Source organism: Marmota marmota, unplaced genomic scaffold (assembly GCF_001458135.2).
Source record: "Marmota marmota marmota unplaced genomic scaffold, marMar, whole genome shotgun sequence".
Classification (NCBI taxonomy): domain Eukaryota; kingdom Metazoa; phylum Chordata; class Mammalia; order Rodentia; family Sciuridae; genus Marmota; species Marmota marmota.
The window spans coordinates 6,143,107-6,159,398 of NW_026000020.1; the positions used below are offsets into that span (position 1 = coordinate 6,143,107).

At 40.3% G+C, this 16,292-nt stretch overlaps 1 protein-coding gene across 1 annotated transcript in view; it reads left to right on the forward strand.

The window, feature by feature from the left end:
• Nucleotides 1-16,292, forward strand: part of Tmem131 (transmembrane protein 131) — a 115,198-nt gene that overhangs the window by 72,974 nt on the left and 25,932 nt on the right. Inside the window, exons 16-27 of the mRNA XM_048810404.1 lie at nt 1,312-1,422; nt 1,510-1,644; nt 2,751-2,855; nt 4,741-4,827; nt 8,533-8,685; nt 8,785-8,860; nt 9,030-9,147; nt 11,686-11,824; nt 12,130-12,239; nt 12,711-12,777; nt 15,153-15,304; nt 15,829-15,971. Of these exons, the coding sequence (XP_048666361.1) occupies nt 1,312-1,422; nt 1,510-1,644; nt 2,751-2,855; nt 4,741-4,827; nt 8,533-8,685; nt 8,785-8,860; nt 9,030-9,147; nt 11,686-11,824; nt 12,130-12,239; nt 12,711-12,777; nt 15,153-15,304; nt 15,829-15,971 (1,396 nt within the window). The remainder of the gene's footprint in view (nt 1-1,311; nt 1,423-1,509; nt 1,645-2,750; nt 2,856-4,740; nt 4,828-8,532; nt 8,686-8,784; nt 8,861-9,029; nt 9,148-11,685; nt 11,825-12,129; nt 12,240-12,710; nt 12,778-15,152; nt 15,305-15,828; nt 15,972-16,292) is intronic.

Genomic DNA, 16,292 nt, shown 5'->3' on the forward strand with positions numbered 1-16,292 from the left:
CTGGCATAGTACTTGTGCAAAACTTGTGAAGTCCCTGGATGTGAAACCTATAAACTGGAAGAGCCAGTTGTATATGCTGTGTTTTCTTACGTATATACACACACACAAACACACATGCACGTGGTTACATTTAATTTATGGATTAGGTACAGTTAAGAGAGAGTGACAAGAATAACAAATAGTAAAATAGAATTTTTAAAACAATATGCTGTGATTAAAAGCATTATTTTGACCTTTTCACTTGAGAGAAGCACCCTACAGCTTCTCTTGGTATATCTGAAATGCTGCCATCACTGTTGTTGTCACCACCCTTGCACTTTGGGTCTCTAAGTACAGTAAGGTCCTTGAAAACAGTCAGTGTAACACCAAAACAGTTGATTTGATAACCAGGACAGCGAAGTGACTAATAGACAGATCACATATACAGCATGGATACGCTGGACAGAGGGATCGCTCATGCCCAGATAAGCCAGCACAGGATTTCATCGCACTACTTAGAATGGTACATAGTTGAAAACTTAGAAATGGTTTCTTTCTGGAATTTTTAAAAAATATTTTTGGATTACAGTTGACTGCTCTCTCCCCATAATATAGTTGATTCCTCTAGTCATGATGTCCACTTAGATCTTTTTCACATGCTGCTTTCTCTCAATTTTGCTTTTAAATCATTGTAATGGTAGGGATTCTAAAAAGGAACTAAATGGAAGAAAAATACTAGGTAGGAAACAATAGTACAAGAAGGGCCAAGACGTACGTTTGTAGGGAAAAGATGACTAAAGTCAGGAAATACCAGGACAAAGGAAAGAACGAGAGAGTAAAGAAGCTAAGATGGTGAAGGCATAGCATCAAGAGAGCAGTGGAATAAAACAGAAGGACAGAACAGAGCTCTTCCAACACAGGAAACAGAACAAAAAAATCAAAGCTGTCTGAGCAGGAGCAAGGAAAGAAAGAAGTCTAGATAAGAGGTGACACTGTTAGGAAGGATACAAACAAAGGGGATCGTCCAGCCGCCTGTCCTCCCAGAAGTCAGTAGCCTCTGGGAGGACAGGCTGCTGGACGTCCCCCCTTTGTTTGTATGTGATTCCTTCAGTGACTGTTGGAATGATTACCTACTTGTAGTCACAGTGCCTACTGAGACCACAGACTTTTTGCCTAGTCCCCAGGGGCTGCACTTGACCTCTCCTGGCCCTTGAGCTTCTGAACGTATATGTAGACACTGTAGTATGTCTTATACAGTCACTTCCTGTTGGTAACATTCTGTTGCATAAGCGTGGTTTTGTGTTTAATCCAGTTTTTTTAATTACTTTCCAGTACTTTGTATTGCCCCCCAAAATAGAAGAACGCTTCATAGATTTTGGAGTTCTGAGTGCTACAGAAGCAAGTAATATTTTATTTGCAATTATAAACAGCAATCCAATTGAGGTAAAAAAAAATTGTCTTTATTCTAAATCAGATTTAAGGATTTTATGCTTATGTTGAAATAATCACTTTCATATTTTCTTTTTTAAGCTGGCTATAAAAAGTTGGCATATCATAGGAGATGGTTTGTCCATAGAACTTGTAGCTACAGAAAGAGGCAATAGAACTACAATAATTTCAAACCTTCCAGAGTTGGAAAAATCCTCTTTATCAGACCAGTCATCAGTAAGTAAGCCTTCTTCTTATTTCCTTAAACTAAAGTGGATGTCTAAACCACGGATAAAGACCATTGCTATGTCACATACCTCAACTAATAATTTTACAGCATTGGTTATTTGACATTGAAAGGCCCTGGTAGGTAATCTGCTTCAGCCCTTCCCTGTTCTGATGAGGGCACTGAATCCCAAAGGGGTTGATCTCTACCTTGTCATACAAACTTGTAGAGCAAGCAAAATTTATCTTTCTATAACACAGGTGTCATTACAGGAGACATCCTCATGGGTTCTACACTAACCCTTTGTCAAATTTACCGGGGGAGAGCCCTGAATGTTGAAAGAGGTATCTTCAGTTAGCAGTGTTTCTGCCCAGACTAGAAGGGAGTAGCTGTGAGGCAGACATTGTTTGGTCCCTCTGAGAATCTTCCCTTGACTTTTTTTCTGCATCGTAAGCATGTGCAGCTCTAAACAAGAAAACCAGTCTCACCCTCACCACTGCTGAAAAGGGGACCTGGAGTTTGTGCCTATTGATAAAAGAATCAGTAGAATCACCTTCTGTGAGAAGGAGCCTCAGGTACTTTATGTGCAGGCTGGAATAGAAATTCTTGGGGCACTTTTACAAAAGGAAAGTTTAATGTCCTTATGCACAGAGTTGTTGACGCACTTCCCTGGGATGCCTTGGGTTTGGTGTTGATATGACCCAGTCTCAGCAGCTGTGAAGACATTGCAGAGCTGCATTCAGAACCTGAACCTGAATCCACCTCTGCCCTTCACTAATGTGATGGAAGGGCTCGTGGAAGGCTGGGTCCTTCTGCTCCAGCCCTCACCCCCTCTGGCCATACAGGAACAGAGGTGCTGAAGGAGGAACTCTGAGCAAAAGGACCACACCCGCCCTGGGTGGCAGCCGTGTCCTCAGTGGCCCATGCAATAAGTGTGGTAGATGGACGTTAAAGGATGGGTGTTATTGTGGGGTGTTGTACAGGGAGGTGTGGCCATCCAGTGTGACTGGTGTGTGTGAGGACTAGAGGTCAGCTGATTCCCCACAGCTTCCTGTCCACTTCCATAGAAACTTGAATTTGTAGGGCTAATGAGTGATGTCATTTTTACTACATGCAGGTAATATTAGCCTCCGGCTATTTTGCAGTCTTCAGAGTCAAACTTACTGCAAAAAAACTGGAAGGGATTCACGATGGAGCCATACAGATCACAACGGACTATGAGGTAAGGGTTTTGTGGGGGGTCGTGGCAGTGGGGGTTTTCTGAATAATCCAGTCCCTTTTTATTTTCTATGTTTATTTTTAACTCATGTAAAAAATATATTTATGAGACTTTTTATTTTTATAGAAACAGAGAACTAAATTTTACTCATAGAGTTTTATCAGTTTTGTGTCTATAAAACTGAGCTTTTATAGACACGGCTGCCACCCAGGGCGGGTGTGGTCCTCTTGCTCAGAGCTCTTCCTTTCAGCACCTCTGTTCCTATATGGCCAGAGCTGGTGACAGCTGGAGCAGAGGGACCCAGGCTTCCAGCAACCTTCTCAAAAACGGAGCTTTTCAGAATTATCTATAGAAGATTCATTTATTTGCTCCTACTTTTCTAATGAAACCCGAAGCTCATAACCAAAAAAGAAACTTTAGAAAAGTGTCCTTGACACCTGCAGAGTCGCTGATAGAGCCCAGCTTATGGTGGCACAGGCACTGCCCCCAAGCCCACCAGACCCCTGAGCTGGAGAGTACCATTTCCTGCTACAGGCATAAATGTCCTCCTGTGTGACCTTCCCAAAATGGAGGGTAAAGTCAGGAAATATGTCTTCATTTGATTCCTCACATTAATATGTATAGGAGTCCTTCTCAGGCAAGAGACAAAAAGATGACTGGATTTTTAAATAAGATTCTTTGTGGGATTTATGTTGCATTCAATGAAGGCTGGAGTGAATGTATTCCTGCTACACTTAGTTTTAATGTAACACTTAGAAGCTCTTTAGTACGACACTGTTAAATCCAACCAGTTGCTACCCTGGTCCTTCTATGTGTTTTGTTTGTTTTTGTTTTTTGTGATGCTGGGGACTGAACCCAGGGCCTTGTGCATGCAAGGCAAGCACTCTACCACTGAGCTATATTCCCAGCCCCTTCTATGTGTTTTTAACACACACAACCCCTGCCTGAGAGAAATCTCATTGCAAAATAAACAGAATCGGCTATTTAATAAGTGATTTGCTGGGAATATTTCAAATTAATTACCTCTGAAAGTGAGAAATACATACTTGCCATTCATGGTAGAAATAAGTACATTTCAGAATTAAGAAAAATTTTTGTTATACGGATGAAAATAAGAATTAACAGTGAATATCCTTGCCCAGCACTGTGGGGAACACATTCCAGTCACATGGGTAGCTGAGGCAGGAGGATTCAAGTTGGAGACCAGCCTAGGGAATACACAATGAATAGCCTCCTATGTCACTCCCCTAGTAACTCACTTGTGATCTGAATGGAGCATGAATTGGGGTTCTAACCCTAGAATGTTCAACTCTTTTTTTTTTTTTTTGTACTGAGGATTGAACCCTGGATGCCCTACCACTGAGCTGCCTTTTAATTTTTATTTTGAGGCAGGGCCTCACTAAGTTGCCCAGGCTGGCATCTAACTTGCCACCCTCCTCCTGATTAGCTAGGATTGCAGGCACACACCACTGCATTCAGTTGATATCTGTTTGTATATACAAAAAGTAGAGAGCCACATAACTCAAACATGCTGGATTTTTATACGTGTTACTTTAGGGGTATAATTAGACCTTCCTTTTTACAACTAATAATCTTCAAAATACTTGTGTTTTGAAAAATATGACTTTTATTCCTTCCCCATTGTGTAGTCTTGCAAATTATGTTTTCATTGAATTACTGGGTAGTACATGGACATTTATTATATTTTATGGAGAACATTTGGATAGAGTCAACATTATCCGGGGTTTTAATATTGGTTTTGAACAGATCATTGCCAGTATAAGTTCCCAGAAGTTTTTTTTTGTTGTTGCCCCCAAAGCAATGCCATCCTTGTCCACCTCGCCTTGACTTGCATGTGCTCGCTGTGCTCTGCCTTTTCACTCCACAGATCCTCACAATTCCTGTAAAGGCCGTGATTGCCGTGGGCTCCCTGACCTGCTTCCCGAAGCAGATGGTTCTTCCTCCGTCCTTCCCAGTAAGACACTTAATTTACATATTTGTTCTGGCTAATTTTTTTCCTTAGCCTTTACCTCTGTGTTTCTAGGACTCAATAGTTGTTATAAGGTAAGAATGAACCAGATTCTTTAGAAAAGGAATAAGAAATGGTCCCTTCCTTCAAGAAATGTTCAATCTATGAAGGGAAGTGGGCTCTCTTCAGGGATGCACGGCAGCGTTCCCAGGTTGCCCTGAGAAAGATGGTAAGGAGAGGCTGGGAGAGAAGTGCACATCTGATCCCCAAGTGCTGTGGGACTGGCGTGGAGCGTCCGGCTGGAGTGGACGGGGTGGGAAGATCTTGCGCAGGCCAGGCCAGCCTTGCAGAGATGCAGAGGCAGTGCACTCTGTGGTGGGTTCAGGCAGTGGTGGGTTGTCCAGCCTAGTGAGGATGGACAGAGAGGATAGAATGACATGTCAGAGCCACAGCATGAGAAGTAGGTGCCCTTATGTGCAGGGTAATCCAGAGTTTTGAGTAGAGGCTTAACATGGTCAAAGCTGAACTCTAAAGATTGTCTCTGAGACAGAAGGAAACGCAGGATGCATGTGGAAGTTACTGTGGAGTGCCTCGGGCTGACCCAGAGCCTGGTTGGGTCCACAGGAAACGGGTGCAGTGAATGAGGGCTAGGCAGAGGAGGGACGCCCTTTCCTGCCTCTGCCTGGACTGCTCCCGCTCCTCTCCCTTCAAACAACTGCATATCTTCATGAATTGGTTCCATTGTCGTCTCCATCTCCTTTCCAGAGGCTTTCTCCTTTTTAAGCCATGACCTTTCAACTTTAATTTGTGCACTTTTTTAAAAAAAAATTTATTCTTTTTGGTTATACATGACAGTAGAGTATATTTCGATGTATCATACGTACATGGAGTGTAACTTCCCATTCCTGTGGCTGTATGTGATGTGCGGTTACACCGGTCATGCATTCATATAAGAACATAGGACAGTGTTCTGCTTTTAAAGGTACACTCTTGTTTCAGGAAGGCAGTTACAGATCAGTGCTGAAAAAATGAGGTCAGAATGTCACTAGGCGCCATCCAAATAATTGCCAGACTTAATCAATTTAGCTTAATAAGAAATTGGGGGGCTGAGGCTGGCTCAGTGGTAGAGCACTTGCCTAGCACATGCGAGGCTCTGGGTTTGATCCTTAGCAGCACATAAAAATAAATAAACAAAATAAAGGTATTGTGTCCAACTACAACTAAAAAAATATTTTAAAAAAGAAAGAAATTGGCCACACGTGTAATCAATTTAAAAAATCATTTCTAACAACGTTTTTGGTTTTCTTAATGCTAAAACAAAGGTATGGCCCACCTAGTTTTTATTCACCAGGAAGAATTTCTTCTGATTGCAAAGCCCAACAGAGTTGAAAGTTTCATCGCAAATGAGTACAAATGCATAACTGTATATCCACATAAGCTGGCCTGTATGAATATGTGTGTGATTGTACACATGAAGTTGGATATTGGAGACCTACACGCTAAAACCTCTATTTCTAAACTGAATCAGTATTATGTTTAGTTACTTTGTTAATTGTGATCATAGTGTTTTATGTTTATTTACAGGTTTATAGGTTCAGGATTCCAAAGACTCTTGAAGATTTGTTTGACCCCTCTAGATAACGTTAGTTGTTCTACATGTGATCCTAGAATATTTTGGAATTCTCTCTCGTAGGAGTCCTCATATTGTGCAGTAAATATTTCATTACCAGTTGGTCCTTCAAAGTGAGACTGACACCTCTAGGAAAGGAATGGGGGTCTGTGTTCCCCAAGACAGGCGCTAGTTAAGGTAGATACTGCATGGATGAAGGAACAGAGTGGTGGAGAGGGAACAGGGGCCAGAGGAGCGAGAGGCGCTTCAGGCCAGCTGGCCGAGCTGTGCCTGCTGTCCTGGTGCAGTCACACAGACAGGGCGGGGCGGGGCGGGGCCACTGGAGGAGTCAGAGCTCTTGACTTAAAGTGAACCTGGAGAACAGGGAGAAGAGAAAAGGAAATACAGAAGATGGCACAGTCAATTCAGGACATCAGGGCAAGTGTAGAAGTGGCTCTTTCCTATGATAGGAGACGCAGAAGATATCGCAGAATCTCAGCACTATATACAATGAAACCTAAATTCAAAATTTAGCTCCTTAAAAATATAAATGTTGAATTAACACATTTCAGTTTGGGTCTTAATTAAAACTTCACCTTCCTGTGATCCCACTTTGTACTGACTATATGTTGAATTCTTGACTTAATTATTATTTATCCAAAAGTACCTTGTTCTCTCCTTCAATTACCTTCTCAGTCAGTCATCTCCTTAATCTTTGTGTAAATCCCAGGAGACTAAGGTGGTTCAGTGGCAGAGTACTTTGCCTGGCATACATGAGACCCTAGCACCACAAAAAAGTAAAAAAAAAAAAAAAAAATTAAAATCCCAGAAGAGGATAATTAGTTTAAAGGGAGATCATGAAAAGGCCCGCAGGGGAGTAAAGAGGAAGTATCTGTATAAAATAAGGCATCAGTTTAGGGCTGTTCAGCTCAAGCTCTCAAAAGTCTTTAGATGGTCTCAGGACCAAATATTTGCTTGCAATTACAAATTAACATATCACCAGATTCTTTCAATCTCTTTGTCAGAGGAAGGATGGAAACAATACCTGAATAAAAAAACGTTTCAGAAAATTAGTGCTTAATACTTTATGTTTGGGTAGAATTACCAAGGGAAATTTTTGTCTGTTACCTGTTTGGATGCCCACTGCACCCCTGAGAGACGAGGAGGGCAATTATCACCAGGGACTAAGGTTCTTCCCACCTCAGCCCACAGACCCTGCCCTCTGGGGTCCTTCTGGTGTTTTCTCACTAGCCTGGAAATGAGGAGTATTGGTCCCAGCGTCACCTTCACCCAACTCTTCACCGGCACATTCTTAACTTCTATAGCCTTTTAATACTAAATGTTTAAAAAGTGCATTTGTCATTTTAGAGACTTCCTTAAATGGATAGGAATCACATGCACCAAAAAATAAAATTCTGTGTTCACCAAAAGAAAGTGTAAGATTGTAATATTCTTATTGAGGATTATTTAAATCATTTTTCATTTAAAATTTGGCACAAAATCATAACAAGAAACTTGCAGCTAGTAAGCATAGTCATTGATTTTTTTTAGTAATTTAATCTGTGTGCTGCTTTGATAAGATACATCATAACCTATTTTATAAGATAACCTGATTTATCTTATAGTTCAAGTAATGCTTTTTTTTTTTTTAAGACAGTCTTTTAAGAAAAAACTGTGTTTTTGTCTTGTTTGATTTTATGTTTTAGAATTCAGTTATTTTGGGGCAGCCCTGCCTTGATAGAAACAAACCTTGCTTAACAAACTGAGAGTGCCTGTCCCTTAAAGCTACCTCGTTTGTACCTGGTTGGCTGTCTCAGTATGTCAGCTGCGTCTTGAATGTTTTCATGTTAATTCCTTCTACAGACTCCTCGTGTGAAGTGTGTTGGTAAAATGCTGTAAAAACAGCAACAAAGGTTTGGGGGGTTTTGGTGGGGCGTTTGTTTTTGTTTTCCTCTCAATTACAAATTTAGAAATTATCAACTGATGAATGTCTTTTGGGCTATGGTTTCCTGGGAATATGCTTGTCAGCTCTAAAGTGTGTGATCTTGGAAAAGCACACCATACACAACTGAGTTTGGGTTTTCTTTTTTTTCTTCCTGCAGGGCAAAATAGTACATCAAAGTTTAAATATTATGAATTCCTTCTCACAGAAGGTAAAGATACAACAAATACGATCTTTGTCAGAAGATGTGCGATTTTACTACAAACGATTACGGGGTAACAGAGAAGACTTGGAGCCAGGGAAAAAGTCAAAGGTTTGGAAACATTACATTTGAGAATTACCCCCGTGACTGTTTTGATATTGTGCCTCTCCATGGGTTGGGGACTCATGGTTCTCATATGCCTCTTTGTAGATTGCAAACATTTATTTTGATCCTGGACTGCAGTGTGGGGACCATTGCTACGTTGGCTTGCCTTTTCTATCCAAATGTAAGTTCCTTGCTCTTCCTCTGCTACCTTCATCCCCCAAATAGACTCTTTTAATCAAAGCCTCCCTCTTTCAAAGTCCACCCCTGTGTTTGGCACATGGAAGCCTTTCCAGGGAAGTGGACAGGCCGTGCAGTGTGGAGCAAGTCCTCATCACCTGTTTCCCTTGTAGCTGAACCCAAGGTGCAGCCCGGGGTGGCCATGCAGGAGGATGCGTGGGAGGCCGACTGGGATTCCCACCAGATTCTATTCAAAGCCTGGATGGGAATAAAGGAAAGTTCAGGCCACAGGTGAGTGGGGTTGCCACAGGTATACAGCATCTCAGCTGTAAATGCCACTGCATTTTTCTATGAGGTTACTTTACTTTATAGCTAAGAAAATATGCCTGATCTTCATAAGGTTGTTAGTGAGACATCTTAAATTACCATTGCTCAGAAATGTACACACTACCTTATTTCTCCTTTCTCCTCTGCTTACTGAGTTCCTTGCTGTTCCTCTGCTGCCTTTATCCCCCAAACAGACTCTTTTTAATCAAAGCCTCCCTCTTTCAAAGTCCATCCTTGTGTTTGGCACATGGAAGCCTTTCCAGGGAAGTAGACAGGCAGTACAGTGTGGAGCTTTCTTAAAATTAAAAAAAAAAAAAAATCTGAAATTGTCATTATGAGGCAGACTGCCTTGTTCTCCTTAGACACAGTCATTTGCATAAGAAGAAAAAGTTTTTACCTGCCACTGGCCTGTGAAAGACAAAGAAAAACCCCTACCTTTATTCCCAGGGCAGGAGACCCAGTGTGGATTTTATTCCTTGAGATCCAGTGTGTATTTTATTCCTTTCAAAGTGCTGGGCTGTTGGGGAGGGCCCAAGTCAGATGGCTCCCCATTGTGTCTTTGGCAGGTAGAAAATATGCACTTGACAGCCAGGCAAGGTGGCACACATCTATAATCCCAGAGACTTGGGAGGCTGAGGTGAGAGGATGAAAAGTTACAGACCAGCCTTGGCAACAGATCTTGTCTCAAAATTTAAAAAAATAAATAAATAGAACCGGGGATATAGCTCAATAGTAGAGCACCACTGAATTCAATCCCCAGTTCTACAAAAAAGAAAAAAAAATTTTTTAAATATGCTAATGGCAAATTAGTACAGCATCTGAATTCAAAAGCAAAGATATAATTATTTGGTACTATAGAAATCAGATCTTTTCATATACTTGAGAAAAGCATTTGTCTATAATAATAAAATAATGAAAAGTGCTCTTCTTAATTGGCTAATTTGAAATATATTTGTCAGAACATAGATATTTCAACTTAAGAGTAATATAAAGTTCTCAAACCATTACCAGTTGAATCTGAGGGTTTGTTTTTCTAAACTATCTGCTGCAAAAAGCTTTTTTAAGTCAAAACAAAGCTAGGGCTGGGGTTGTGCATCAGCAGTAGGGGCTCACCTAGCATGTGCAAGGCCTGGGTTCGATCCTCAGCACCACATAAAAATAAATAAAATAAAGGTAATGTGTCCAACTACAACTAAAAAATAAATATATATAAAAAAAAAGAAAGCTAAATTTTTTACTTGAAAATAGTTAAAATGAGTAAAGGAGACTTCTGATAGATTGGCAAGGAGCTCACCAAAGCTGTCCTTTGTAGCCTGTTTCTCCACAGGCTTGTGAAGTGCCCAGGGCTTCAGATCTCAACACCAGTTATGAATGAATGACTCACAGTGCTGGCCTGGGCTCAGCAGCCCCAGGGACCTCTCCACGTCACCAGCAAATGCTGGCCTTGCCTGCCATGTGCTCCCTGCTCCTGCCTTTGTGTTACCTCATCACTGTGTGTGTTAGAGAATGTCTTCTAGTGTTCTCATGAAGCCTATACTCTTAGCAGTGTCCAACAATACCAGTTTGATAGCGTTGGATTTAAATGAGCTCCAGTATTTGGTCCCAGGGTTGTAACCCCAGTTATAATTAGTTCTAAGTTCTGGACAGCTGGCTTATAAACACTCATAAGTAGGGAATTATTCAAATGAGGGTCTGAACGTTACTCAGAACCCTCACATTTTTCCTCGACTAACATCTTCATTACACGTGAGGATTTTGTTTGGGTTTATCTCAAGGGCCAAAAGAATCCCATGCCAAGCAATGCACTGCTGTCTCGTTAGTTCTGCTGAAGATATTCCTAGCACCCGGCTATGGTGTCCAGATCTTTCCCCCAGGCATAGATCCTTTAGGGTCCCATCACGTCATATACTACCTTTATGTGCTTGTCTTCTCTATATGTTGTCTAATGCTGTCCAGCTTTTTACTGAATTTATAAGTAAAAAAGATTTTTCAAGCTTTACACAGATTGCACTAACACTATTAGAACTGTTCCTAAGATTTGTCAACCTTTACACACTCAGTGTAAAGTACAGATGATCTTTGTATGTCAAAACAGACATCATTCTGTGGCATTAAAAACTTGGTAAGCCAGCGTGGTAGCGCATGCCTTTAATCCCAGCAGCTCAGGAGGCTGAGGCAGGAGGATCATGAGTTCAAAGCCAGCCTCAGCAAAAGTAAGGTTCTAAGCAACTCGGTGAGACCCTGTCTCTAAATAAAATACAGAATAGGGCTGAAGATGTGGCTCAGTAGTTGACTGTCCCTGCCTGAGTTCAATCCCCAGTATCCCACCCCTCCAAAAACAAACAAACAAAAAACTTGCTAAAATATAAGAGCAGATAAACCTGTATATTTTGGGGTCATCCAGAACAAATTTTCTCAAGTACACAAGTCTTGTAGAGTTTCTTATGTTCAGAAAACTCACATATTTCATTGTGATACAGTGATTACGAATTGTTTTTCTAGATTGAGTGCTATATTTGAAGTAAATACAGACCTTCAAAAAAATATAATATCAAAAATCACTGCCGAGCTCTCCTGGCCTTCCATACTTAGCTCCCCCCGGCACTTGAAGTTCCCGCTCACCAATACAAACTGCTCTTCAGTAAGTATTCCAGATGACTTTGAGTTTTATAAATGTGCACTAGCATTGTAAAGTAGTCACTCTTAACCTGAAAACCCAGTTGTGTATTTCTGGAATGGATATTGCAAAGTTTAGCAGTTCAGAGGAGTATGTGGTGAGAAGATTGTGGATGCAGGGTAGAGGGTGCCAGGCCCTGGGCTCTGCCACCAATAGTGACCTACTCACCACGAGAAGGCAGTAAGCTCATCACTGCTATAAGAACTAATAATATAATTTTATTCTTGATGTAGAAACCTTTCATCTAATGTTTCATTGCTTTGTTTAAGGAAGAAGAGATTACTTTGGAAAATCCTGCAGATGTTCCTGTCTATGTTCAGGTTATTCCTCTGGCTTTATATTCCAACCCTTCAGTCTTTGTAGATAAATTAGTCTCAAGGTAAGCATTGCTTTAAATATCAAATGTTTCTACATGGTATTATATAGAAATTAACTAAAACTTTATTGTGTCTTTATTCAAATTAATTAAAACTGTATTGTAGCTCATACTGCTAGTAATAGATTTAACTTAGATTCTGGATCTGTAAAGTTGAGAGAGGGTTCTGGGGAGAGGAGTTGATATTGCATTAAGCATCTAGAAAAGCTTTCAGTCTCAGGCAGTGTGTATCTTCCCTTCTGACAAATTTGTGAAGAGAAAGCAGCTAGAACCTTTGAAACATTTTTATTGTAAAAAGTGAACAAGATATTAATTACAAGATGCGGCCTTTAACATTTTGGGCTCAAGTGTAAACTTTATCCCCAAACCTACTGAAAGATAATTAGCAAATAAAACACAGACTTGATCAGTATTCCACAATCCCCCTTAATGAAGCTGTTTATGAAGATGTCTTTATACATTTTTTTATTTCAGGTTTAACTTGAGTAAGACAGCAAAGATAGATTTGAGAACACTAGAATTTCAAGTCTACAGAAACACTGTAAGTATCCAGAGGCCTGCTATGGCGTAGTGTCAACAGTGCAAATGTGAAAGAAACCTGTGGCCACCTTCCAGTGTAGCTGAAGGGGAGTTACTGAAGAGGTCAGAACAGCCCGATGATTATGTTAAAGGCAGAGAAACTGGGAAGAGTGGGTGGGATTTAGATGAAGGTAAGGCCTACACTGAGCAGAAGGTTCCTTTTCGTGAGCATTAAACAACAAACCCCTGAGGTTTGTCATAGTAGCTACCAGAAGTTCTAAGACTACATATACAGATGAAGCATAATTTATTTTGATTAAGCGTCAAACTATTGAGCTTGGTCATTTATATTTTCTTCTGGCTGCTTTCTAATAAGATTGCAAGCTCCCTGAATTCACAACCTGTGGCTGGCTGTATCTGTGCTTGGCACAGGTATCCACGGCTTTTGCTCAGTAGGTCGTCTTGAATAAATAAGCCCACACATAAACCGGCTTGTTCTAGGAACCAGGCTGTTTTTTCTCATCCAGATTGTATGCCCACGAACCATCCTTTGTAAGGCCTTGCTGTGGAGGAAGGCAGCACTGGGGGCCACAGCTCCTGCAGAGTGGCGGCCACCTCTTGGCCTCCAGAACCTTTGTCCTTACCATCATCATTCCTGACAACTGCGGATTAGGAATTGCTCATTAGCTTTGTCAAATCAGATATCTTGTAGTTCTTGAAATATTGTGGTCTTTCCCATAGCTTCACCTTTTAATGGCTGAACCCCTATACTGATGTTCAGACAGTCATGTATTCTAGTTTTGAACCTTTGTCTTGGAATCTTTTTGTACTTTGCTTTTCTCACCCGTAAAATGTCAATGTGACCAACTATTATTGGAGGTTATCAAGAAGAATAACCAGAACTTTGTTTCCTCTGCTTTTAAAAGGAGAAAATACACAATAAGAAATAAATGAGCTAATATTCATCTTTTAAAAAAAAATGCATACAAGTAGTATTTGGAAAAACAAATGAATATTCTATAGACCTCAAAAATTTAAGGAAAATTTTAAGGAAATTCTAGGGGAGATCCTGAGAAGAGCTTAGGATAAATTCTATCCCAGTTTTTTACACTGCTGTGGAATTGTGTTCTCAAAATATTTGGTCTTGCAACTCCCTTGTAGTCCTAAAATTATTAAAGAGCCTAGAGAGGTTTCTTTTTTATGAATTACATATTTTAATATTTTACCATATTAGAAATTAAAACTGGGAAATCTTTGGAAGATTGATTTCATTCATTTAAAATAACAAACCTATTCCATTTAACATAGATAACATGAAAATGTTGTCAATGTTAACATTATTTTTAAAAATTTAGTTTGCAAGAAGGGGTTGTTTAACATTTTGCAAATCTCAGTAATGGCTCTCTGATTTAACAAACAAGTAGATTCTCATATTTGCTTCATTCAGTGTCATGATGCATGGTTTTGTTGAAGGGTATGATAAAAATATACCTGATCCTGGCACAGTGGCGCATGCCTGTAATCCCAGCAGTTTGTGAGGCTGAGGCAGGCGCCTCACAAGTTCGAGGCCAGCCTCAGCAACCTAGCAAGGCCCTACACAACTTGATGAGACCCAGTCAAAATTTTTTAAAAAGGGCTGGGGATATGACTCAGCTATAGCCAAGTGTTGCCAGCCCTTCTCTTAGAAGTTGTAAACTTGATCTTAAAAATCAGAAATGTATCTTTATGTGTGAAGTATGGGTTCTTTAATTTTTTTAAAAAATGGTTTTTAACTATTTATTACTGGCCATCAAAGCGTAATATTTTAGATACTAAATTAAGCTACACTTTTAAAAAGCTTCAAATCAAGTGTTTATAAAGTAGCAACTATGTGCCTAGTTTTCAAAATAAAATTCAAGGAAAGATTGATACGAATTGGAAATATGGTTGCAAATAAAACATTTGCTGCAACCTGAAGCCTCTGCAGTTGGTTCCCATCAAAGGAAGGAGTGACGGCAGTGACCGGGGCAGCACTGCGAGGGCCTGGGGTACCAATCGTCATTGTGCTTGTTTGCTTTGTGCTGACGCATCCAGCTATTCATCTTAGTTCTGTGTCCTTTCCTGCGATGTGTTGTATTTAAGATTAAAAATATCTATATGCGAGAATAAATGCCTCACACAAACATGAGGACTCAGGTGGCCTGGGAGCAAAGCCCGTTTTGGGGTTTACACAGAATGTGAAGGCCGTCACTGGCTCCTCATCCCCTGAGTGCAGCTGACCAGTGCCTAAATCGTGAAGGGCACAGCTATTTGCATGTTTAATCAGTTTGAAGAACTACTGGGCTCTAGATGGGGTAAGGGAAAACATTTTCCAGAAAATATCTTAATGACTCCTATTTGTTTACCCACTGATTCAAGGCTCATCCACTGCAGAGTTCAACGGGATTTACCGAGGGCCTCTCTCGACATTTAATTTTAAACCTAATTTTAAAACCTGGAGAAAAGAAATCTGTCAAAGTAAAATTTACTCCAATTCACAACAGAACTGTTTCTTCACTAATCATAGTGAGGTAGGTTCTGTGGTCTGGGTATGGATTGATTTTTAGTATTTACATCAAAGTCCTTATGTTTATCCTTCAAAAATGTGAGTAGTATGTTACTGAAGTATCATGTGTGACTCTTAAGAATAACAAACTTTTGCTTTTCTCTATGTATTTAAAATTTTACACCCTTAGGCTGGGGATGTGGCTCAAGCGGTAGCGCACTCGCCTGGTGTGCGTGCGGCCCGGGTTCCATCCTCAGCACCACATACAAACAAAGATTTTGTGTCCACCAAGAACTGAAAAATAAATATTTTAAAAAAAAAAATTCTCTCTCTCTCTCTCTCTCTCTCTCTCTCTTTCTCTCTTTCTCTCTTTCTCTCTCTCTCTCTCTCTTTCTCTCTCTTTAAAAAAAAAAATAAAATTTTACACCCTTAAAATTCAGTGTATAAATTTGTATGTCATGGGTTACAACATAACTATAGAAATTATTGATCAAAAGATTGTGCAGATTTAGTGGGAGAAAAAAATCTGTGATTTTTGTTCTCTTCTAGAAATAACCTGACTGTGATGGATGCTGTGATGGTCCAGGGACAAGGAACAACTGAGAACTTGAGGGTGGCAGGCAAGCTTCCAGGCCCAGGAAGCTCCTTACGCTTCAAAATCACAGAAGCATTGTTAAAAGATTGTACAGACAGTGAGTATTCCTGACAGTGCCGAGGGCACAGATTGCAGCACACACTTTGAACAGCAAATAATTCCAGGAGTAAGGACAGACCCTCCAGTGCACACCTGTGTATAGTGAAAGGTGCTCAAGCCATTGAGGAAGGCCTGCGTCTTACATTCAGTCTTGTTGATTTGGATCTTAAAAGACTTAAAATATCAATACTCATTACATACCTTAGATCATTCACTCTTAAGGGTAAAAAGTAAAGTATAATAAAACTTTTGCTATCTAAAATAACATATAAAAGTGGAGTGCTTCCCGACGAGATCTGGGCACTGGCTGGTCTCCTTG